Here is a 22,265-nt window from a genome sequence, read left to right as displayed (position 1 = left end):
AGCGACTGGATCCAGAAAAACAACGTGAGAATAAAAATCTGCTCTTATTTACACCTTAAAGCCTCAAAAACAGGACAAACAGATGAATCAGCCTCTGTCTTATTCATCTGTTTTCCTCTTTAAAGCCACAGTCTGCCACTGGAGCGACGGATGAGTCACGAGGCTGCAGCCCAGTGATGACATCACGCTTTGCAGCCTGATGATGACATCGCGCTCTGCATCACCTGACCCTCTACCTGCAGTGAGGGAACCTGATCAATATTCAGCATTTCTCAAAAGAAGAGTTTTGAAGGAGCTAGCAAATAAATAAACTTTTGATGTGATTACTGTGCTTGTTAGCATTAGCATATTAGCATTAGCATGCTAACTAACCCAGTTATCCATCCATCCTCTTCACCCACTTACTCTTAGCATATCCCAGCATGCATCTGGTGGAAGGCAGGGAAGCAGCCATGCTCAAATGCTGCGGCAGACTGCAGTTTTAATGAAAATATAATATGATGTATGGCATAAAAGTGATAAAGAAAAAACTAAGAATGGCTCTAAAAACATGTTTTCTTGTTGTAAGCAGTGCTTGGCTGAGACGATAAATCTAATCTCCACTTAATTTGGTGAAGCACAAAGATCAAAGCAGCTGATAAAAATAAACTACAGCCTTTTATCACCCAGAAAAGACCAAGAAGCAAAGAACAAGAAGCTACAAAGTTCAAATAAAAATAAAGAGAAGAATATGGGGTTCAGCTTTATACCAATTGCTAAATAAATCTGTGTTTCTACAATAACCTCTGCATAGGAAAAATACTTTTTCATTCTGCTGTCTTCAGTAACCTGGAAGGTGCTCATTTACCAAAGCATGAAGTCCTAATTCACCCCAAAATGGAAGTTTGCCATCCTCTACCACATTCATGTGAATGGAGCCCCTGAAGCCCCTGAAGCCCCTGGAGCCCCTGGAGCCCCCGGAGCCCCTGAAGCCCCCGGAGCCCCGGAGCCCCTGGAGCCCCCGGAGATCCTGGAGCCCCCGGAGCCCCCGGAGATCCTGGAGCCCCCGGAGCCCCCGGAGATCCTGGAGCCCCCGGAGCCCCCGGAGATCCTGGAGCCCCCGGAGACCCCGGAGATCCCTGGAGCCCCCGGAGATCCTGGAGCCCCCGGAGCCCCTGGAGCCCCTGGAGCCCCTGGAGATCCTGGAGCCCCTGGAGACCCCGGAGATCCTGGAGAGGTCTGAATGTCCACAAGACATGTCAGCAGCTTCCTGTTGCTGCTCTGCTGAAACACCAGCCAACAGGAACTCGATATTCAGGGCAGCTGTAACATCGGCACTCTCTCTGAGCGACTTCAGATCAGGTCTCGAGTCAAACTTATGACTCGAGACTCTGAAAGACTCGGCAGCTGAGCTTCCAAACAGCCGAGACTAAAAATTAGAAATTTGATTACAAAATTAAAATCCAATCCACATCCAACAAACATGTAGAAGCAAATACTGACAGAGAGCATCTTTAAAACACAAAGTGCAGAGGATGTGATGAGGCAGGTCAGGGCGACCAGATCTCAATAATCAATAATCTGTAATAATGACGGCATCAACAGGTCCTGAGTTCATCCTCTGAACGTTTGTGTTTCCACTCAGACGCCAACAGGAAGTGTGTTTTAGGGAAGTGAAGGGAAATGCTGTGTCCATATAATCGACTCTGCTGCTGCTTCCTGACTCTGACATGTTTTCTTGTGATGTGAAAAAACAATTTAAAAACATTTTCACAAAAATCAGAGTCTGATTCCAAAATCTGACCTCTGAACTCTAACTTCATGTGAACACCTGACCTCCGATGGGCCGAAGGAACATTGTGACCAATCACGGTCTGGTGATGTGACCTCACTGTGATGATGTCACAGTTCAAATTAGAGCCATGGGGTTCTGTTGATGGCAGCGTGATGAACGCTGGTTACCATAGCAACAGTCACCGAGGCATGTCAGAAGAAGTCTCAGTGACGTCTTACTCTGGAGCACCACACAGGAACACTGGAACTGAGCTGCCATGATGGAGGCTTCCAGCAGATCATGCTAGAAATAAAAGGTTGGTGTCCATTCAGGAGCCCAGGAGCCCAGGTGTTCAGCAGCTCAGGAGCCCAGGTGTTCAGGAGCCCAGGAGCCCAGGAGCCCAGGTGTTCAGCAGCTCAGGAGCCCAGGTGTTCAGCAGCTCAGGAGCCCAGGTGTTCAGGAGCCCAGGAGCCCAGGTGTTCAGGAGCCCAGGAGCCCAGGAGCCCAGGTGTTCAGCAGCTCAGGAGCCCAGGTGTTCAGCAGCTCAGGAGCCCAGGTGTTCAGCAGCTCAGGAGCCCAGGTGTTCAGGTAGTCTTGGTGTTCTGTGATCGATGTGGTCTGCTGATCCTTACAGTGCAGAGCAGATCGCAGCCCCGCCTTCGTTTACAGCTCCTTGGAGAAGCTGGTCTACCACAGGAAGTCTGGAGGTCAGAGATCAGCCTGGAAGTCCACGGGGCAGGTGAGAGGTCAGAGATCAGAGTCCAGGTGGGTCTGGGTCGGGACGCCTGCCGCGGCGAGCAGGGCGGCGGCGGGGTCAGAGGGGGGGTCGGTGCTGAAGTACGACTCGCCCTCCAGCTCCAGCAGGGCGGGCAGGTCGGCCTCGCCCAGGTCAGACGCCGCCATGGGCGTGGCCGTGTACTGCACCAGCTGCCTCCCTGACCAATCACAGACGAGCGTCGTTATTCAAGCAGGTAACTGATTGGAAACATTGATCTGATCAGATCTGATTTTTGATCTGACAAATCTGAAATCAGCTGTTTACCTGCGCTAGTGGAGTTGTTGCTGTTGTCGGACGTTTTGGTCTCTGAGGAGAGCAGCTGGAGGGAGAGAGACAGGTTTACACACACTCACACACACACACACACACTATATATACATACACACACACTGTACACACGTGCTGTGTTCTAACTAGGGCTGCCACGATTAATCGATTAATTGCGACGATGCCGAAAATAGCCGGCAACAAATTTAGTAATCGACATAATTGTTTTTTTTTTTTTTTTTTTAAAGCTTTGTTTTTCGCTCGAAACTGCAGCTGTACCTTCTGCTGTCATGTTTGCCTTCTGTCCTTGACGCACATGCGCAGTAGCGCTCATCGAACTCAGCGGCGACTATGGCGAGCCGGCAGCAGAGCTCCACAGTTTGGGAGCATTTTACCCAAAATATTAACAGGAAGACTGTGAAATGCAAAATCTGCAAGGCAGAGCTGGAATATCATGGCAGCACGACGGCCATGCACCAGCATCTGAAACGAAAGCATGTTGGCTGCCGAAGAGGACGACCAAGAGGGACCGTCATCTCGGTAAGCTAGTTGGCTAGTTAGCTGAGTGAACCTGAGTGATCTGAATATAAGACGATATTTTTTCCATTGAAAATGCCCTGAAAAAACGCCTTCGCCTAATATTGGGGGTCTAAGCAAACACACCTGTATTGTACCTGCATATGTAAACCAGCAGGTAGGCTTGCATGATGCTGCGATTACCGGCGAATGGCCGCATTGCGCCGTCAATAATCAACCATGTTGTCCGTGTCGCTGTCTGTCGTGCTGCTGCAGCCACATATGAACAAAAGTAGATTTATGATGAAAGGTATATATGGCAGTCTGTGTGCACCGCGCACCTGTCTGATCCGGCAGACCTGACCGGGTGGGCGCGGCACCAGGTGGTGCTGCGGCCGGCTCACCTGATGCCGACCGGTGGCTTTTTTATTCAAACAAGATTTTGTCCATATAAAAAGAAGCCTATTTTTCCAAAAAAAAAAAAGGGTCTTGAAAAAGAGGGTCAATACGGTATGTTTACAAGTATTTATTTTTGATGCAACTGTTTTTATTTAATGTTAATATTGCAAAGTTCATTAAAAGTTCAATTGAATTACCGTCTTTATTGTCTTTATTTTTGGTTAGCACATAACTTAAACACTTTAAGATGGAAGGAAGTGAATCATGGTAAAACAATAGAAGCTGCATGCTGGCGCAATAATCTGCAATTTACCTTTGATCCGATTAATCGAGGAATCGCAAAAATAATCGGTGTTGTGTCGATTATCAGAAAAATCGTTTGTGGCTGCCCTCGTTCTAACTTCACATTTTTAAATGTGTCAGTAATAAAATCATGATTTGCAAACCCAGCCGCTGTTGGACACGAGAGATTGAAACATGTTCCTTCAGATTGTGATTATAGATTATAAATCCCGTCTTTGAGTCAACACATGGCACCGTGCCAACAGAGAGCTGCTGTATTTACTCTGATCTTGGTGACATCATCCGGCGTGCAGGTCTGAAGACTCGGATCAGCCGGTTCCTCATCCAGAGAAAAAAACAACCAACAAACACGAAGATCGAGAAACACTGAAGAGCTTTAGGTTTGGAAATCATGATGTGTGTGTGTGTGTGTGTGTGTGTGTGTGTGTGTGTGTGTGTGTGTGTGGTGTATGACTCACAGTATCCAGGCTGTCCAGGTCAAATTCCCCACTGGGACAAGAGGAGCTGAAAAACTGAACACACACACAAACACAGTTATTATCTCTTACTCACACACACTCACACACACTCACACACACTCACCTCAAACAGGGGGGAGGAGTCAAAGCTGAGATTCTGAGAGTTCAGAATGTTCTGCAGGTTCTCCAGACTGCTGTCGATGGTCTCCACATGATCAGACAGCTCCGACCTGACAGACAGGTGAGAGAGACAGACAGGTGAGAGACAGACTGACACCGCTGTCTTACATTTCTTGCAAACACACTGATGCTGACGGTGTGAGGAGTGACACCACAGAAGAAGAGAACAATCAACCCTTTCCCACCAAAGAGGTTCCAGGGCTGGTTTGGAGCCGGTGCCTGACTTTCCCACCGCCCAAGCTCCGGCCAAACTGGTTCCAAACCGGTTCCAGGCGAGCACCAACTTGGAGCAGCGGCTAAACAGGAGCTAGAGAAAGAACCGATGACGCGATCCACCACGTCATTGGTGGGCGGGGCTACAGACCCAAACGGGAGCAGCGAACGCTATAAACGTAAAGCTAAACGTGTTCGTCGTTGGTTCTGACCACGAATACGACGGGTAGGAAGCGATAATTGCGTTTTTCTCCTCTGGATCTCAGTGCAGGCTTGTAAAGACACAAGCAGTGTTTGCATCGCTACGGTGGCTCGGCCATTTGTCGTCCATGTTTGCTGTTGTGATTCTGAGCGAGCGTCTCGCACAGCCACACCCACATCATCACGTTTCACGATGATGTCATGACGTGGCTCTGACGTGGCTGTTGGCCGGTGGAAAAACAAACCGGTTCTTTGTTGGAACCAGTTCAGCACCGGCTCTAGCACCAGGGTCTTTTTGGTGGAAAAGGGGCATGGGAGGATGTGTAAAGCTCAGCAGACTCACCTGTCGATACACGCCACACTCAGACACCTGTGGGGGCTGGGGGCGGGGTTTGGGTTCGCAGCGGGATGCGATTGGCTGGCCGGGGCTGGTGGGATGGGCCCTGTGGTGGAGGCGTCCAAAGCAAAGATGGGACTGACTACAAGAGACGGACAGACAACGAGTCATCAACAGAGAGGACATTTAACGCTTTCCATCAACCCCCCAACTGGGAATCAAACTACCAACCTCTAACCAAAAATTATTACGCTCCACCTGGGAGTCTCCTCTCCAGAAGAACAGAAACAAAACCTTTCTGGAACACTGGGTTTCTGTTATACAGGATCAGAGACCTAGGACCAGAACCTGTCCTGGGACCGGAACCAGAACCTGACCAGGATCCAGATGCACTGCAAAATGCATCTAAAAGAATGGCTGTTATCCAATCAGATGTGTGCACACTCCTAAACTTACGTGGCATACTTTTAACTTAGTTTTAAGGCTGATAGTGTGGGCCTCCATCAACATGTATTTTGAGTTGGGCTTCAGTAAAACCTCCAACTTATTATAGTGACTGACAGGCTCCACAGGTTAAATGTCATATTGTCTAGTACTGCTGTATTGTACTGTATTAGCCTAGGCCCTATTGTAACTTGAGAGTGAGATGTGTCATGTTATCTTACTTAGATATATGGACTATGTTTTTAGATTTGTACCTTTTTACTTTCAGGGAACATCTTACCAGGGACTACAGGAGGAAATTGTTGGTTTGTTTACAACAGTATTTCTGTACTCTTGTGATCATATATGGTGTTTGTTCATTAACTTGCGTTGTCCCTCTGCAAATAAATAAATCAAATCAAATCAAATCAAACTCAGACCAGAGCCTGTCCTGGGACCAGGACCAGAGGCAGACTTCAAACCACCATCGGACCAGGAACCAGACTGAGGACCAGCACCACAGCAGTAGAACTGGGACCACAGAGACCGGATCAGGCGTCATGGGAACTGTGGGTTAAACTTCTCAGCAGGAAATCGCACTCCCCTTGGGCAACACCGTTGCCATGACTACAGAAAGCAGAGCCCAACCCAAATACTGAAAAAGTGGATCAGTGACTGTGGCCTCAGCAGGTCTGGACTCTGTCTGGAGGAAACATCGGTCCTGAGAGGTTCTAGCACCACATTTACTAGAACCTGCATCTCCAAAGTAGCTACAGGCTTCACAGGAAAAACACACAGCGATACATTTCCGGAGAAATTAACAAAACTCTGGTTCTGGTTCTAAGGGTTCTTTTGGACTACCGAGGTGAACCGGAACTTCCCATTACCTACACTCGCCTGCCTGGAAGGTTGTGGGCGGAGCTAGTGTCCTACCTGGTAGAGGACTGGCTGTAGATGTGTTGTGGGAGGGGTTTGTCTCATGTTCCTGCAGGATGGAGTTGATGAATGTTGTGGGAGAAAGGGGCGTGTCTACAGGCGTGGCCCCTCCCTCCAGAACAGGGCACACCTCCTCCACCTCAGGACTGGACGGTTCCTCCTTGACATGGACCAATGGGATTTCTCTGCAGCAGGAAACAATAGGGCGTGGCCTGTTAGTGACACTCGCGCACCTTGATGATGTCACTGACATATGTCAGGAAGACGTCGCCACTTTGAGGCAGAAGCAACAAAAGTTGTGCCAAAATTCTATAAAACATGGTTGATAAGTGATGATTGATAAAATTGTATTTGAATTGATAAATTTTTCCTAAATTCCAGCGTGTGTGTTTTATGGCGGCGGCGTTCAGATGTGTGTATCAGAGCTGTGATGCTGTGACCTGAAGCCGCTCACGTCACATGAACATCCTGGCAGCAGCGACACACATCCTGCCTTCAAAATAAAAGCACCACTCTCGGTTACAATGTATTCAAGTTATTTGTGAATAAAGCTTTTATTTTGTAAACAACAGGAAGTGTGCTTATTTTGTAGCGTGGCCAGCTGGAGAGCTGCTTGGCGTCCCTGAAAACATCAGAGCAAATTTCCAGACAGGCGATATTTGGATAAACCGATCACATGTTGATAATCTAATCTATTAAAGTGACACGTTTAAAGTGTTGGAATGAGAAGTTTATCAGCCTTTAGAGCCCGGGTTAAAGTCCCAGTGCCACGCCGGTCCGTGTGAAATGCATTCTGGGATACAGTCTGCTGAGTAAGCAGTACGTACTCCATACTGTTGGAGTACGTACTGCAACCGTATGTAGTACGTACTGCAAGTGTGTAGTACATACGGTTGCAGTACGTTAGTAGGCAGGTTGGAGCTCAGCCAGCTAAAGGGCCGTGGTTCCCCTTGACTCAAATGTTAGAACACCCAGAATGCACTGCAGCACCGCCAGGTAACACAGTGAACTGGTTTAATGAAAAACATGTGTTGTATGTTTTCACACTTCAGACGTCCTGCTGACGAAACATCAGGAGGTTCGATCTGCAGTTTGGAGCCGGAAGTGAAACACGTCGTCCGGCAGGTGAGCAGGAAGCTGTGCGTGCAGGTAACAGGGGCGCAAGGTAAACTGCATAAATTAGCCATCAGAAATCAGACAGGCACTCCTTAACTCTGACATGTGATGCTGTGGATGGTACACAGGTGATTTAATGTGATCTGTATGCTCTAATCTGATTGGCTGTTGGCATGTTTGGATGTTCATGGTGATTCGTCACCCTGCATCCGTCCAGTCGCTGCTGATCTCTATAGCTGTGGGCGTGGCCAGCTCTGTGATGTCAGAGATGATTGGTCCAGACTTCAGAGGAGTGTCAGCTGAGTACATGCTGGCTGAGGCCTGAAAACACACACACACACACACACACACACACACACGCGAGTCAGAAGCCACAGTAGAATCTCCATTGCTCAGGTGACCTCTGACCCTGACCCTTGACCCCTCAGGTAACTCACCGATATGGCCGGGGAGGCCTGCAGGTGCTCCAGGGGAAACGGGCGACTGTATTTGGGCAGCGAGTGGGCGGAGCTTGAGTCATTCAGCATCAGGGGGCTGCAGACACACAAACAGTGTCAGTGTGTGTGTCCGTCAGCGCGCCAGCCTCAGGCAGGACGCCGCGCGGCGCCAAGACACACATATCGTCAATAATCCCAAATTACCAAGCAAAATGTATAAAATCTGTTGGGTTATTTTAGTTTGATGTCGATTCAGTGAAACGTGTTTTTGTTCAACACGCCGGCAGAACAGCGAATCAACAGCGAATCAACAGCGAATCAACAGCGACTCAACAGCGAATCAACAGCGAATCAACAGCGAATCAACAGCGAATCAACAGCGAATCAACAGCGAATCAACAGCGAGCAGGAAGTTAGAAACCTGAGTTACAGACACAACTCACATCTTCCTCTTCATTCCCAGAACTCTGTTGGACTGGACCAGAGACACCAGGAACTGGATCAGCTGCAGAGAGAGAGACAGGCAGAGAGACAGGAGGGAGAGAGAGAGAGAGAGAGACGGGGGAGAGACAGACAGAGAGACAGGAGGGAGAGAGAGAGAGAGAGACAGAGAGACAGGAGGGAGAGAGAGAGAGAGAGAGAGAGAGAGAGAGAGAGAGAGAGAGACAGGGGGAGAGACAGGAGGGAGAGAGAGAGAGAGAGACGGGGGAGAGACAGACAGAGAGACAGGAGGGAGAGAGAGAGAGAGAGACGAGGGAGAGAGAGGCAGAGAGACAGGAGGGAGAGAGAGAGAGAGAGAGAGAGACAGAGAGACAGGAGGGAGAGAGACAGAGAGACAGGAGGGGAGAGAGAGAGACAGAGAGAGAGACGGGGGAGAGACAGGAGGGAGAGAGAGAGAGAGAGACAGGGAGAGAGAGAGAGAGAGAGAGAGAGAGAGAGACGGGGGAGAGACAGACAGAGAGACAGGAGGGAGAGAGAGAGAGAGACGGAGAGAGAGAGAGAGAGAGAGAGAGAGACGAGGGAGAGAGAGGCAGAGAGACAGGAGGGAGAGACAGACAGAGAGACAGGAGGGAGAGAGAGAGAGAGAGACAGAGAGACAGAGGGAGAGAGAGAGAGAGAGAGAGGGAGACAGGAGGGGGAGAAACAGGGGGAGAGAGAGAGAGAGAGACAGGGAGAGACAGACAGAGACAGGCAGAGAGAGACAGGGGGAGAGAGAGAGAGAGAGACAGGGGAGAGACAGGCAGAGAGACAGGCAGAGAGACAGGCAGAGAGAGACAGGGGGAGAGAGAGAGAGAGAGACAGGGGAGAGACAGACAGAGAGAGACAGGGGGAGAGAGAGAGACGGGGGGTCAGATCATGTGATGACATCACAGGGGTCAGGGTGGAGAGAACAGACAGGCTGATGAATTATATTAGATTAATTATTTTATATTTTATAATTACAGTATTATATTATAACTATATTTTATAATTATATCACAGTTATATTTTATAATGATATTATTACGTTAGTATAAATTATTGAGTACTGTTAGACGACACAAGAATGTTTGACAGAAAACAGTAAACAAAACATTTCACAAACAATTTATTATATTAAAATGCAAAAACATGATAAAAAACAAGATATGGAGCCAAAAATAATTTAGCTAAGATATAATATTCTAGAATATTGATTAGTTTGTTTTTTAGCATCAGCTGTATTTCCTGTGATGGGTTTCATTCATTAGTGGATTCTCTAAAAACAGCTGTCAGAGCAGAGGGCTGTGCTGGGAAGCAGGTGTAGGGGGTCAGCAGGTGTGTGGAGTCTAAAGCCAGGCTGTATCACCAAGGTGGCTCTCTGTTAACCCAGCTAGATCACCATGGTAACGTATGCTAGGTCACCATGGTAACGTATGCTTAGCTCATCACCTTATTGTAACAAAAAGTAATTTCCCCCTGGGGATCAATAAAGTATTCTGATCCTGATCACCTGGTCCCGACCAGGTGATGAGCTCAGTTTAACCGCCCGGCTGTAAAAGCGGCGCTCTCTCGCCATTTAACTCTTCTGGAGATGGCGTCACCGTTCACTGCTGATCCGGTGGAGCTGGGAGCCCGGACTGTCCGAGGCTCATTACGGAGACAAAGAGGATTTAGGGATCGCGCAGATCTGCTGGCACTTCCTGACGATATCCTCCATGAGCGGTACAGATGTTCATCTGAGGGAATACGCTACACTTCATTTGCTCACCTGTTGAGCCAAGTGTCAGGAATGCCACGGAGAGAAGGTGTGCGCTCACAGGAGGACAAACGGTGTGCGTGGCGCTAACAGTATACCTGCACAATGCAGGTATACTGTTAGTGGTGCACAGACTTCACGTTTGTTAGAAATATTCAGCTGTATCACAGACTTTGTTATAGCAGCCTACTTTTTTAAGGAAACCCTTTATATAATAACGGTGACTGTCACGGCATCCGAAGGTGCTGATTGGACGGGAGCAGACCGTGGTGATTCAAACGCACTCCAAACGCCACTTATTCCCATTTAGAAAAAAAGATTTAACAAAAAAGGAGCAAACAAACATGAACAGAAATGGCTCCATAATTCTAGTTAAACTTCAAATGTAACGAACAATTATCTGAAACTACTGACAAGGAGCTCTAAGCAGCGGAAATAGTGGTCAAAATTGTCATGTAACCATGGTAACCACCGCCTGCTCCGTCCGACACTCACCCACACACACCTTCAGTCACCTGACTTCACCTCAGGCTTTACCTACAATTCCTAGGCAACACTCCCATAAAGCTACTGAAGTTACATATTTCTAAACTAAAATTCATAATACTGAATGGATATATAGAATATAATGAGTCAGTGTTGACATACATTCACTCGGTCAGCAGTTTTCTGCCAGCTCTCCTCTCTCACCTTATTTACGGCCACAGTGTTGCTCTTAGCGTTAATTTTATTTTTAAAATTTTCATAGCTTTCCATGAGGACAAGCTGCTCCTCTTGTGTGAAATATGCAGCCCGTCAACGCTCCATTTTTCACGGAAGTAGAATCACATGAGGCCAAAACGCCCCCTTTTCTGTGAATGCGCACAGAGCACAAAGCTGACAGCTGGACTGAACAAACCTTGATGAGAACCACCGTCGTGATACCACTTAACTTTAATTGGAGCTTTAGGTTTGGTTGAGCCTGATAGTGAACACACAGCCTGGGGATGCTGAGCCTTCAGAGGACAGCCCTCTGCTCACGTTTTACCTTGTTGACAAGTTTCTGCTGCTGGACATGTTTCTGCCTGAGGCTGGCCACCTCCCTCCACAGAGCCTCGTTCTCACTGACACACACACACACACACACACACACACACACACACACACACACACACACACACACACACACACAGTCAGTACGCTGCAATAACATAATTCACCACAGCATCAAAGGTTTCATGTCAGATGACCTGATCTGAAGAGTTTTCTAGCTTTGACTGATCACTGAACCTGATGCACTCTTTCCTCTTGCTTCCAAAGTGGCAGAACTACTTTCTGACCTAGAACTGCCACCATATCACTACGCAGCTCCCAGAATGCACTGCGAGGCCTAGAACAGAGTCTGCATCATGAACAGACATGTGTTGTTCTTTCTTCAAAACATTTTTCAGCTTTTCTTCCCTCGTGTTGCAGAACTGTCCCGGTGCAGCGCCTGTTCTCCCCACAGGGAGGCGCTGGCGAGTCAAACACTGGTATGGAGGAGAACATCGCACAACTATCTGTGGTCTAGTCTAATCTAATCTGCAACTAATGCGATGTCACATATTATAATATGATCTATTCTAAGGTAATCTGAAGTAATCTGTCATCTTGAAAGATCTAATTTGACATCAAACAATTTAATGCAATTAAATCTCTCCTGATCTGATGTCATCTAATTAAACATAATCTGGTCTGATCGGACCAAATGATCTGATCTACTGCAGCTTTGGTTTAATGTGGAACCGAACCTCCTGGTGACTCGCAACCCAAGTCCACCTGGAGGTCTTTGGGTTCTCTGTGGGTTCTCTTTGGGTTCTCTACCACCTTCCATTCTGCAGATTTTACATTTTGACACTCTGAACATTTTCACGTCTCAAATTGACTTTTGACCTACAATAAAAACACATGAGACTGAGCTCAACCCCGCAGCGAGCATCACACGGCAGAATCTAATCTAATCTGGGCCGATGTCATGTAACTTAATCTGATGTGACTCACTGCCTCATGGCGATGATTTTGGCGTCGATGGTTTCCTGTTTTCCCTTCATCACCTGAACGTCGTTCAGGATCTTGGACACTTCCTCTGACGAGATCTTCACTTCCTCCTGCCTCACCGAGGAGACCTGCACCAATCACAACACAGCGCATGCCGTTACCAAGGAGACCTGCACCAATCACAACACAGCGCATGCCGTTACCAAGGAGACCTGCACCAATCACAACACAGCGCATGCCGTTACCAAGGAGACCTGCACCAATCACAACACAGTGCATGCCGTTACCAAGGAGACCTGCACCAATCACAACACAGCGCATGCCGTTACAGGACTGGGATGGGATAAAGGACTGGGCCAGTTAAGAGTGGGCAAACAAAAAATCCCCCAAAATAGACGACAGAGCAGAACACTGCATGGAACAGATTGTTCTGCTCTAAAGAACGTGTGTGTTCTCTGGGCAGGTGGACGACCTGCTCATGCAGACATGAACTTTTCAGAAAACTCAATGTTTTACTTATTGATCAGACACATCAAAAGGTGATCACATGATCAACAAGAACAGATTTAGGACGTTCATCAGCGGATTATGATCAATGGCTGATCGATGGGCGCGGTGTGTGAGATTGAGGTGTGTGTTGATTTGTTAGGGGAAGTTCTACTCACATTTATGAAGGTTCTACTTACACTGGTGACTTTGCGTTTGATGTTCTCCAGCAGGTGTTCCTGTCCTCGGATGAAGAACGGGTGCTGGAACTCGGTGTCGTCTCTCTCTGGTTTCACCAGACCTCCGTGCTCGATGTGTACCACCTTACGGAACCCGTCTGCAAACAAACAAACAAACAAACAAACAAACAAACAAGCTATACCATGTGACCTCTGACCCGCCCACGTTCAGCTAGAAAAGCTCTGTGATTGGTTAATACTGACTAACTGACATTTGATCAAACCAAATATTTTTTAAATCTCTCTCTCTCTCTCTCTCTCTCTCTCTCTCTCTCTCTCTCTCTCTCTCTCACACACACACACACACACACACACACACACACACTTACACATGTTGAGCTGGCGGATGAAGCTGGCCATGTTGTTGTGTTTGAAGAACTTGGGAAGAACTTCTTTGGAGAACCGGCCCTGGTCGAACACATGGAAGCTGGTTCCATTCTGCACAGACAACACACACACACACACACACACACACACACACACACACACACACACACACACACACACACACATGAGCATGTGGTGTGCATGTGCACACGCAGCCTGGCAGCTTCCTGCTTCACTGTGTTTCCACCTGAATCTGGTACTATGACAGATTAATGTTTGTTATGCTGAGATACACACACACACACACACACACACACACACACACACACACACACACACACACACACACACGTTCTGCTCCATATGAAATGTTTGGCTGATTCTGAAGGAGCAACACAAACAGCTGCTGGTGTTTCTGATGTCAACCTGATGCTTTTGGTGAGAAACTTGAACAAAAACACGAGTTGTTAGAAGTTTACTGAGATTTTCCCAGCAACATAAAACACCGGAGAGGCGGTGAGCACCTGTCTCCCTTCCTAATCTTCATTCAGCATAAAACACCGGAGAGGCGGTGACCACCTGTCTCCCTTCCTAATCTTCATTCAGCATAAAACACCTGAGAGGCGGTGAGCACCTGTCTCCCTTCCTAATATTCATTCAGCATAAAACACCGGAGAGGCGGTGACCACCTGTCTCCCTTCCTAATCTTCATTCAGCATAAAACACCTGAGAGGCGGTGAGCACCTGTCTCCCTTCCTAATCTTCATTCAGCATAAAACACCTGAGAGGCGGTGACCACCTGTCTCCCTTCCTAATCTTCATTCAGCATAAAACACCTGAGAGGCGGTGAGCACCTGTCTCCCTTCCTAATATTCATTCAGCATAAAACACCTGAGAGGCGGTGAGCACCTGTCTCCCTTCCTAATCTTCATTCAGCATAAAACACCGGAGAGGCGGTGACCACCTGTCTCCCTTCCTAATATTCATTCAGCATAAAACACCGGAGAGGCGGTGAGCACCTGTCTCCCTTCCTAATATTCATTCAGCAATAAACACCGGATAGCCAGACACAACTAACCCAACTAACCAAACTAACCCCTAACCCACCTACTGACTCCTCTCCTAACCCTAACCCTAACCCTCTGCTAACCCTAACCCTAACCCTAACCAGACACAACTAACCCAACTAACCCAACTAACCCCTAACCCACCTACTGACTCCTCTCCTAACCCTAACCCTCTGCTAACCCTAACCCTAACCCTAACCAGACACAACTAACCCAACTAACCCAACTAACCCCTAACCCACCTACTGACTCCTCTCCTAACCCTAACCCTAACCCTAACCCTAACCTCTGCTAACCCTAACCCTAACCCTCTGCTAACCCTAACCCTAACCCTAACCAGACACAACTAACCCAACTAACCCAACTAACCCACCTACTGACTCCTCTCCTAACCCTAACCCTCTGCTAACCCTAACCCTCTGCCTCTAAATCCTGACGGGTTTTATTTCTGTAATCCGTTCTAACGGGCTAACATGCTAGCGGCTAGCTGCGGGCTAACATGCTAGCGGCTAGCTGCGGGCTAACATGCTAGCGGCTAGCTGCGGGCTAACATGCTAGCGGCTAGCTGCGGGCTAACATGCTAGCGGCTAGCTGCGGCTCACCGGGCTCCAGCAGATCAGCGGGTCGGTGTCCGGGTCCTCCACCAGGGTCCACAGCTTGGTGAGGAAGGCCGGCACGTTGCTGCCGCCGAGCAGCGAGGCTCCGGCCGGTCCTCCGGCCTGGAGCTCCATCAGCGAGACAAGAAGCGGAGAGAGAGCGGAGAGCGGAGAGCGGAGAGCGGAGTCCTGCTAGCTCGCTGCTAGCTCGCTGCTAGCTCGCTGCTAGCTCGCTGCTAGCTCGCTGCTAGCTCGCTGCTAGCTCGCTGCTAGCTCGCTGCTAGCTCGCTGCTAGCTCGCTGCTAGCGCCATGAGCCTCGGAAACAACAAACAAGCCGCTGCGACACAAACCGAAGCGCCGGGATGAGACGAGGCGCGGAGCCGGAACCCGGAACCCGGAACCCTGAACCCGCCTCCGGCTGAAGGGAAGCCGCAGCGGAGCCGCTCTCTGCCGCCGGGCTTCGACTGTTTGGAGCGGAAATTTCCACCAAATCTATGAAATCTACCAACTGCGTAGTTGGCTGACGCCTGTTGATGACGTCAGGAAACGCGACACTAACCAAATAAATACATCAAAATAAATAAATAAACAAATAAATAAATAAATAAACAAAACCAGTCGGTTCGGGCTGTGTTTCATCCGGTTGAAATGGAGAACAAATGTGAATAAAAAACAAAAATATTCTTTCCTGAGCGGCGCATGTGGTAGTTAATGTGTGAACTGGGCGCGTGCTCATGAAGGAGCCACGGAGTTTTTCTCAAGTACTTTACTTTAAAAAAAAAAAAAAATCTATCCAAAAACACAATCAATTAATACAAGAACAAATAATAATTATAAAAATAAATACAAATTTTAAAAATTCTGTTGCCACAGATCGGCTCCTGATGACGTCAACGTGATCTGTGACGCGACAGCTGCCCACGTGGTGTCGCGTGAAGAGGAGAGGAAGCCATGCGGAGGAAAGAGGAGCAGAGGGAGAACATGAGCAAAGCCAAGGAGAAGAGTGTGAGGAAGAGGAGCGGAGAGGAGGAGCAGGAGGAAGAGGTGAGGAGCTCCTCTGTTCTCACAGGAGGAGGAGGAGGAGGAGGAGGAGGAGGAGGAGGCAGGCGGCTAGCTGCTGCTAGCATAGAGGCTAACCGCTAACCTAGCATCACATCACACACCGAGCAGAGCAACGAGCCGTAAAGTAACTTAAAGTGAAGTCAAGTTTTACTCCGCAGCTCGTGTGTGTGTGTGTGTGTGTGTGTGTGTGTGTGAGAGAGAGACTGTGTGTGTGTGTGTGTGTGTGTGTGTGTGTGTGTGTGTGTGTGTGTGTGAGAGAGAGACTGTGTGTGTGTGTGTGTGTGTGTGTGTGTGTGTGAGTGAGAGAGAGACTGTGTGAGTGTGTGTGTGTGTGAGTGTGAGTGAGAGAGAGACTGTGTGTGTGTGTGTGAGTGTGTGTGTGTGTGTGAGTGAGAGAGAGACTGTGTGAGTGTGTGTGTGTGTGTGTGTGTGTGTGTGTGAGAGAGAGAGACTGTGTGAGTGTGTGTGTGTGTGTGTGTGTGTGTGAGTGTGAGTGAGAGAGAGACTGTGTGTGTGTGTGTGAGTGTGTGTGTGTGTGTGAGTGAGAGAGAGACTGTGTGAGTGTGTGTGTGTGTGTGTGTGTGTGTGTGTGTGTGTGTGAGTGAGTGAGAGAGAGACTGTGTGTGTGTGTGTGTGTGTGTGTGTGTGTGTGAGACAGACAGACAGAGGGAGGATGACCTGCAGCCAGTGGCCCGAGCTGGGATTCGAACCCTCAACCCTGGGCTGCCAGTGCAGGTTCTGCTGAATGTTGGGTTCCTGTGTGGTTCTTGCTAACCGCTCGGCCGCCCGGCTCCTGATTGGCTGCCGGAGGAAACGGCCCGCACACCTGAACAGGACGTGTGTGTGTGTGTGTGTGTGTGTGTGTGTGTGTGTGTGTGTGTGTGTGTGTGTGTGGTCTCTCCCGCAGATCTTCAGCTTCAGCAGCAAACAGCCCGCTGAGGAGGAGGAGGAGGGGGGGGAGGGAGGGGGGAGGAGGGGGGGGAGGAGGATCTGTCCGACAGCGAGGACAGCGTGTTCTCCGGCCTGGAGGATTCTGGGAGTGACAGTGAGGAGGAGGAGGAGGAGGAGGGAGGAGGAGGAGGAGGGGGACGTGAAGAGTGGCGATGAGGAAGAGACAGCTCAGGTAGAGGGGCGGGGCTTCCTGTGGAAACGGCAGGAGATGCGTGTTAACAGCAGGAGGTTCCCTGCGTGGAACCCGGCGGTGTAACAGAACCTTGTTGTTGTTCTCCAGCAGGGGGCGCCCTCCGTCCTGAAGGAGCAGGAGGAGGAAGGAGGAGAGAAGGAGGACGAGTATGAAAACGACACATCAGACGAGGAGGTGAGTTCACGTGCAGAACCCTCCTGTTCTCCACAGAACCCAGTGGAACCTGACGGACCACTTCCCTGACACACACAACCGACTTTATTAGACTTTATTGTCTCGGGGGGAACACGCACGCACACACACACACACACACACACACACACACACACACACATGTACACACACACACACACACAGTCTCTCTCTCACTCACACTCACACACACTCACACACACACACACACACGCACACACACACACACTGTCTGTTGTGAGGTTCTGTGAGGTTCTGTGAGGTTCTCTGTGCGGTGCAGGACATCAGGAACACGGTGGGGAACGTTCCCATGGAGTGGTACAGAGACTTCCCTCACCTGGGATACGACCTGGACGGCAGGAAGATCTACAAGCCAATCAGGAGCCAGGACGAGCTCGACCACTTCCTGGACAAGATGGAGAACCCGGATTACTGGTGAGAACCTGTCTGTCTGTCCACCTGTCTGTCTCTGTCTGTCCACCTGTCTGTCTGTCCACCTGTCTGTCTGACAGCCTGTCTGTCTGTCCACCTGTCTGTCTGTCCACCTGTCTGTCTGACAGCCTGTCTGTCTGTCCACCTGTCTGTCTCTGTCTGTCCACCTGTCTGTCTGTCCACCTGTCTGTCTGACAGCCTGTCTGTCTGTCCACCTGTCTGTCTCTGTCTGTCCACCTGTCTGTCTGTCCACCTGTCTGTCTGACAGCCTGTCTGTCTGTCCACCTGTCTGTCTGTCCACCTGTCTGTCTGACAGCCTGTCTGTCTGTCCACCTGTCTGTCTCTGTCTGACAGCCTGTCTGTCTGTCTGTCTGCTCACCTGTCTGTGTGCTCACCTGTCTGTCTCTGTGTGATCACCTGTCTGTGTGCTCACCTGTCTGTCTCTGTGTGCTCACCTGTCTGTCTGTCAGCCTGTCTGTCTCAGTCTGTTGACCTGTCTGTGTGCTATCCTGTCTGTGTGCTCACCTGTCTGTGTGCTGGCCTGTCTGTGTGCTCACCTGTCTGTCTCTGTGTGCTCACCTGTCTGTGTGCTCACCTGTCTGTCTCTGTGTGCTCACCTGTCTGTGTGCTCACCTGTCTGTGTGCTCACCTGTCTGTCTCTGTGTGCTCACCTGTCTGTGTGCTCCCCTGTCTGTGTGCTCACCTGTCTGTCTGTGTGCTCACCTGTCTGTCTGTGTGCTCACCTGTCTGTCTCTGTGCTCACCTGTCTGTGTGCTCACCTGTCTGTCTCTTTGTGTTGACCTGTCTGTCTGTGTGCTCACCTGTCTGTCTCTGTGTGCTCACCTGTCTGTCTGTGTGCTCACCTGTCTGTCTCTGTGTGCTCACCTGTCTGTCTGTGTGCTCACCTGTCTGTCTCTGTGCTCACCTGTCTGTGTGCTCACCTGTCTGTCCCTGTGCTCACCTGTCTGTGTGCTCACCTGTCTGTGTGCTCACCTGTCTGTGTGCTCACCTGTCTGTGTGCTCCCCTGTCTGTGTGCAGGCGTACGGTGCACGACAAGCAGACAGGAAGTGACATCACGCTGTCGGAGGAGCAGGTGGCGTTGGTGCGGCGGCTGCAGAGCGGACGCTTCGGAGACGTCGACTTCAACGAGTATCAGGTTTGGTTTCATCATGAAGACGCACGCTTTGGGCAGGGGGCGGGGCCAGCGGGGAGGCGGGGCCTCAGCGGGGAGGCGGGGCCTCAGCGGGGAGGCGGGGCCTCAGCGGGGAGGCGGGGCCAGTGCGGAGCTGCAGAGTCAACCTGCATCAAAGAGTCGACATATAAAGACAATAATTTCTATACGAACACATGAAGATAAACATTTACCAGACTGTTCCCTGTCTCTCTCTCCGCCTGTCTGTCTGTCTGCCTGTCTGTCTGTCTGCCTGTCTGTCTGTCTGCCTGTCTGCCTGTCTGTCTCTGTCTGTCTGCCTGTCTGTCTCTGTCTGTCTGCCTGTCTGTCTCTGCCTGTCTGTCTGTCTGCCTGTCTGTCTCTCCGCCTGTCTGTCTCTCTGCCTGTCTGTCTCTTTGCCTGTCTGTCTCTCCACCTGTCTGTCTCTCCGCCTGTCTGTCTCTCTGCCTGTCTGTCTCTCCACCTGTCTCCCTCTCTGCCTGTCTCTCTCTGCCTGTCTGTCTCTCAGCCCACGGTGGAGTATTTCAGTCGGGACGTGATGCTTCATCCTGTCACCAACAGGCCTGCAGACAAACGGAGTTTCATCCCTTCACTGATCGAGAAGGAGAAGGTAGGACACACACACACACACACAGACACACACAGACACACACACACACACACACACACACAGACACACACACAGGCCCACACAGGCCCAGGCCCAGACACACACACACACACACACACACACACAGACACACACACAGGCCCACACAGGCCCAGGCCCAGACACACACACACACACACACACAGGCCCAGACACACACACACACACACACACACAAACACACACACACACGCAGGCCCACACACACACTCACAGCTGTCTCCCTACCTGTCTGTCTGACTGTCTGTCTCTCAGGTGTCCAAGCTGGTCCATGCTATAAAGATGGGTTGGATTAAGCCTCGGCGGGTGGAGGACGACAGCAGGGGGCGCTACTACGACCTGTGGGCGAGCGAGGACTCGTCCATCCTGGCGAGGCACAAGATGCACCTCCCCGCCCCCAAAATCCCACTTCCTGGTCACCAGGAGTCCTACAACCCCCCGCCGGAGTTCCTGTTCAACGAGGAGGAGGTAAGTGATGACTTCCTGTCCCCGAACCCTCACTTCCTGTCCCCGAACCCTCACTTCCTGTCCCCGAACCCTCACTTCCTGTCCCCGAACCCTCACTTCCTGTCCCCGAACCCTCACTTCCTGTCCCCGACCCCTCACTTCCTGTCCCCGAGCCCTCACTTCCTGTCCCCGAGCCCTCACTTCCTGTCCCGAACCCTCACTTCCTGTCCCCGACCCCTCACTTCCTGTCCCGAACCCTCACTTCCTGTGGCGTGGCGTTCCAGAAGCTGACAGAGTGTCAATATTAGAGCTGTACACGGGGGGGGGGGGGGGGGGGGGGGGGGGTCTGCATTCAGAGAGCTGGAGGTCAGAGGTCAAGCGACCACATGCGGTGATGTTTTGATATTTAGGCTCCTTGCCTCCTCCTCAGGTGGGTCAGGGTCAGGTCTGCATCTTCCCCACCGTCATGGTGGGGAACTCAGATTATAATCCCACTAATTTATGCATTGACACAGTCAGAGGGTTTTTCCCAGCATTCCTTGCAGCTGCAGCTGTGTTGCTTTTTGCCTGGATGATGGATTTATATTCCTCGTATTTATTTCAGATTATTGTCTGCTCCTCCGTCATAAAGTATGCAGCTCAGGTGGATTTTTCCTTGTCTGTGATTGGTCGCATGCAGCAAACTCCGCCCTTTTTCTGTGAGCGCGCTCAGATCTGAGCTGTGTCCCAGTTCAGGCTCCGCCTCCTTCAGTCGGCATCTGAAGGCCCGTCCCGTCCCAACACTCTGAAGGCCCGTCCCGTCCCGTCCCAACACTCTGAAGGCCCGTCCCGTCCCGTCCCCAACACTCTGAAGGCCCGTCCCGTCCCGTCCCGTCCCGTCCCGTCCCAACACTCTGAAGGCCCGTCCCGCCCCAACACTGTGAAGGCCCGTCCCGTCCCGTCCCGTCCCGTCCCAACACATCTGAAGGCCGTCCCGTCCCGTCCCGTCCCAACACTGTGAAGGCCCGTCCCGTCCCGTCCCGACACTCTGAAGGCCCGTCCCGTCCCGTCCCAACACTCTGAAGGCCCGTCCCGTCCCAACACTCTGAAGGCCCGTCCCGTCCCCAACACTGCTGAAGGCCCGTCCCGTCCCAACACTCTGAAGGCCCGTCCCGTCCCGTCCCAACACTCTGAAGGCCCGTCCCGTCCCAACACTCTGAAGGCCCGTCCCGTCCCGTCCCAACACTCTGAAGGCCCGTCCCGTCCCGTCCCAACACTCTGAAGGCCCGTCCCGTCCCAACACTCTGAAGGCCCGTCCCGTCCCGTCCCGTCCCAACACTCTGAAGGCCCGTCCCGTCCCGTCCCGTCCCAACACTCTGAAGGCCCGTCCCGTCCCGTCCCAACACTCTGAAGGCCCGTCCCGTCCCGTCCCAACACTCTGAAGGCCCGTCCCGTCCCAACACTCTGAAGGCCCGTCCCGTCCCAACACTGTGAAGGCCCGTCCCGTCCCGTCCCAACACTCTGAAGGCCCGTCCCGTCCCGTCCCGTCCCAACACTCTGAAGGCCCGTCCCGTCCCGTCCCAACACTCTGAGGGCCCGTCCCGTCCCGTCCCAACACTCTGAGGGCCCGTCCCGTCCCAACACTCTGAAGGCCCGTCCCGTCCCAACACTCTGAAGGCCCGTCCCGTCCCAACACTCTGAAGGCCCGTCCCGTCCCGTCCCAACACTCTGAAGGCCCGTCCCGTCCCAACACTCTGAAGGCCCGTCCCGTCCCAACACTCTGAAGGCCCGTCCCGTCCCGTCCCGTCCCAACACTCTGAAGGCCCGTCCCGTCCCGTCCCAACACTGTGAAGGCCCGTCCCGTCCCGTCCCAACACTGTGAAGGCCCGTCCCGTCCCAACACTGTGAAGGCCCGTCCCGT

At 51.0% G+C, this 22,265-nt stretch overlaps 2 protein-coding genes across 3 annotated transcripts in view; one reads left to right on the top strand and one right to left on the bottom strand.

Annotated features, from left to right (window-relative positions):
* Nucleotides 1–2,043: 2,043 nt before the first annotated feature.
* On the bottom strand, nt 2,044–15,801 carry hsf1 (heat shock transcription factor 1). 2 transcript variants are annotated; one of them, XM_030064042.1, is made up of 15 exons: nt 15,552–15,801; nt 15,273–15,446; nt 13,606–13,714; nt 13,238–13,374; nt 12,555–12,679; nt 11,563–11,638; nt 8,761–8,822; nt 8,318–8,414; nt 8,083–8,201; nt 6,762–6,949; nt 5,412–5,547; nt 4,599–4,704; nt 4,475–4,528; nt 2,796–2,850; nt 2,044–2,688 (listed from the first exon to the last, which is right to left on the bottom strand). In XM_030064042.1, the coding sequence occupies exons 2-15, from the start codon at nt 15,399–15,401 to the stop codon at nt 2,501–2,503; spliced, it is 1,581 nt and encodes a 526-aa protein (XP_029919902.1). In that variant the 5' UTR covers nt 15,402–15,446; nt 15,552–15,801; the 3' UTR covers nt 2,044–2,500. The 2 variants fall into 2 exon arrangements, with proteins under 2 accessions (XP_029919902.1, XP_029919903.1); XM_030064043.1 differs by lacking the exons at nt 11,563–11,638; nt 12,555–12,679.
* A 100-nt stretch (nt 15,802–15,901) lies between these two features.
* bop1 (BOP1 ribosomal biogenesis factor) overlaps nt 15,902–22,265 on the top strand; it is a 14,534-nt gene continuing 8,170 nt past the window's right edge. The window contains exons 1-8 of the mRNA XM_030064041.1: nt 15,902–16,028; nt 16,141–16,311; nt 17,237–17,452; nt 17,561–17,647; nt 17,946–18,100; nt 19,137–19,254; nt 19,778–19,879; nt 20,174–20,386. Of these exons, the coding sequence (XP_029919901.1) occupies nt 16,219–16,311; nt 17,237–17,452; nt 17,561–17,647; nt 17,946–18,100; nt 19,137–19,254; nt 19,778–19,879; nt 20,174–20,386 (984 nt within the window). The 5' untranslated portion in view covers nt 15,902–16,028; nt 16,141–16,218. The remainder of the gene's footprint in view (nt 16,029–16,140; nt 16,312–17,236; nt 17,453–17,560; nt 17,648–17,945; nt 18,101–19,136; nt 19,255–19,777; nt 19,880–20,173; nt 20,387–22,265) is intronic.

Source organism: Myripristis murdjan, chromosome 11 (genome assembly GCF_902150065.1).
Source record: "Myripristis murdjan chromosome 11, fMyrMur1.1, whole genome shotgun sequence".
Taxonomy (NCBI): Eukaryota; Metazoa; Chordata; class Actinopteri; order Holocentriformes; family Holocentridae; genus Myripristis; species Myripristis murdjan.
This window is presented reverse-complemented; position numbering and strand designations above follow the sequence as displayed.

Coding starts and splice junctions, on each gene's coding strand:
- hsf1 (XM_030064042.1), bottom strand. CDS start 15,401: ATGGAGCTCCAGGCCGGAGGACCGGCCGGAGCCTCGCTGCTCGGCGGC. Junction 8,415..8,760: donor CTGGGAATGAAGAGGAAGAT/GTGAGTTGTGTC, acceptor GTGTGTCTGCAG/CCCCCTGATGCTGAATGACT. Junction 2,689..2,795: donor CAACAACTCCACTAGCGCAG/GTAAACAGCTGA, acceptor GTGATTGGTCAG/GGAGGCAGCTGGTGCAGTAC.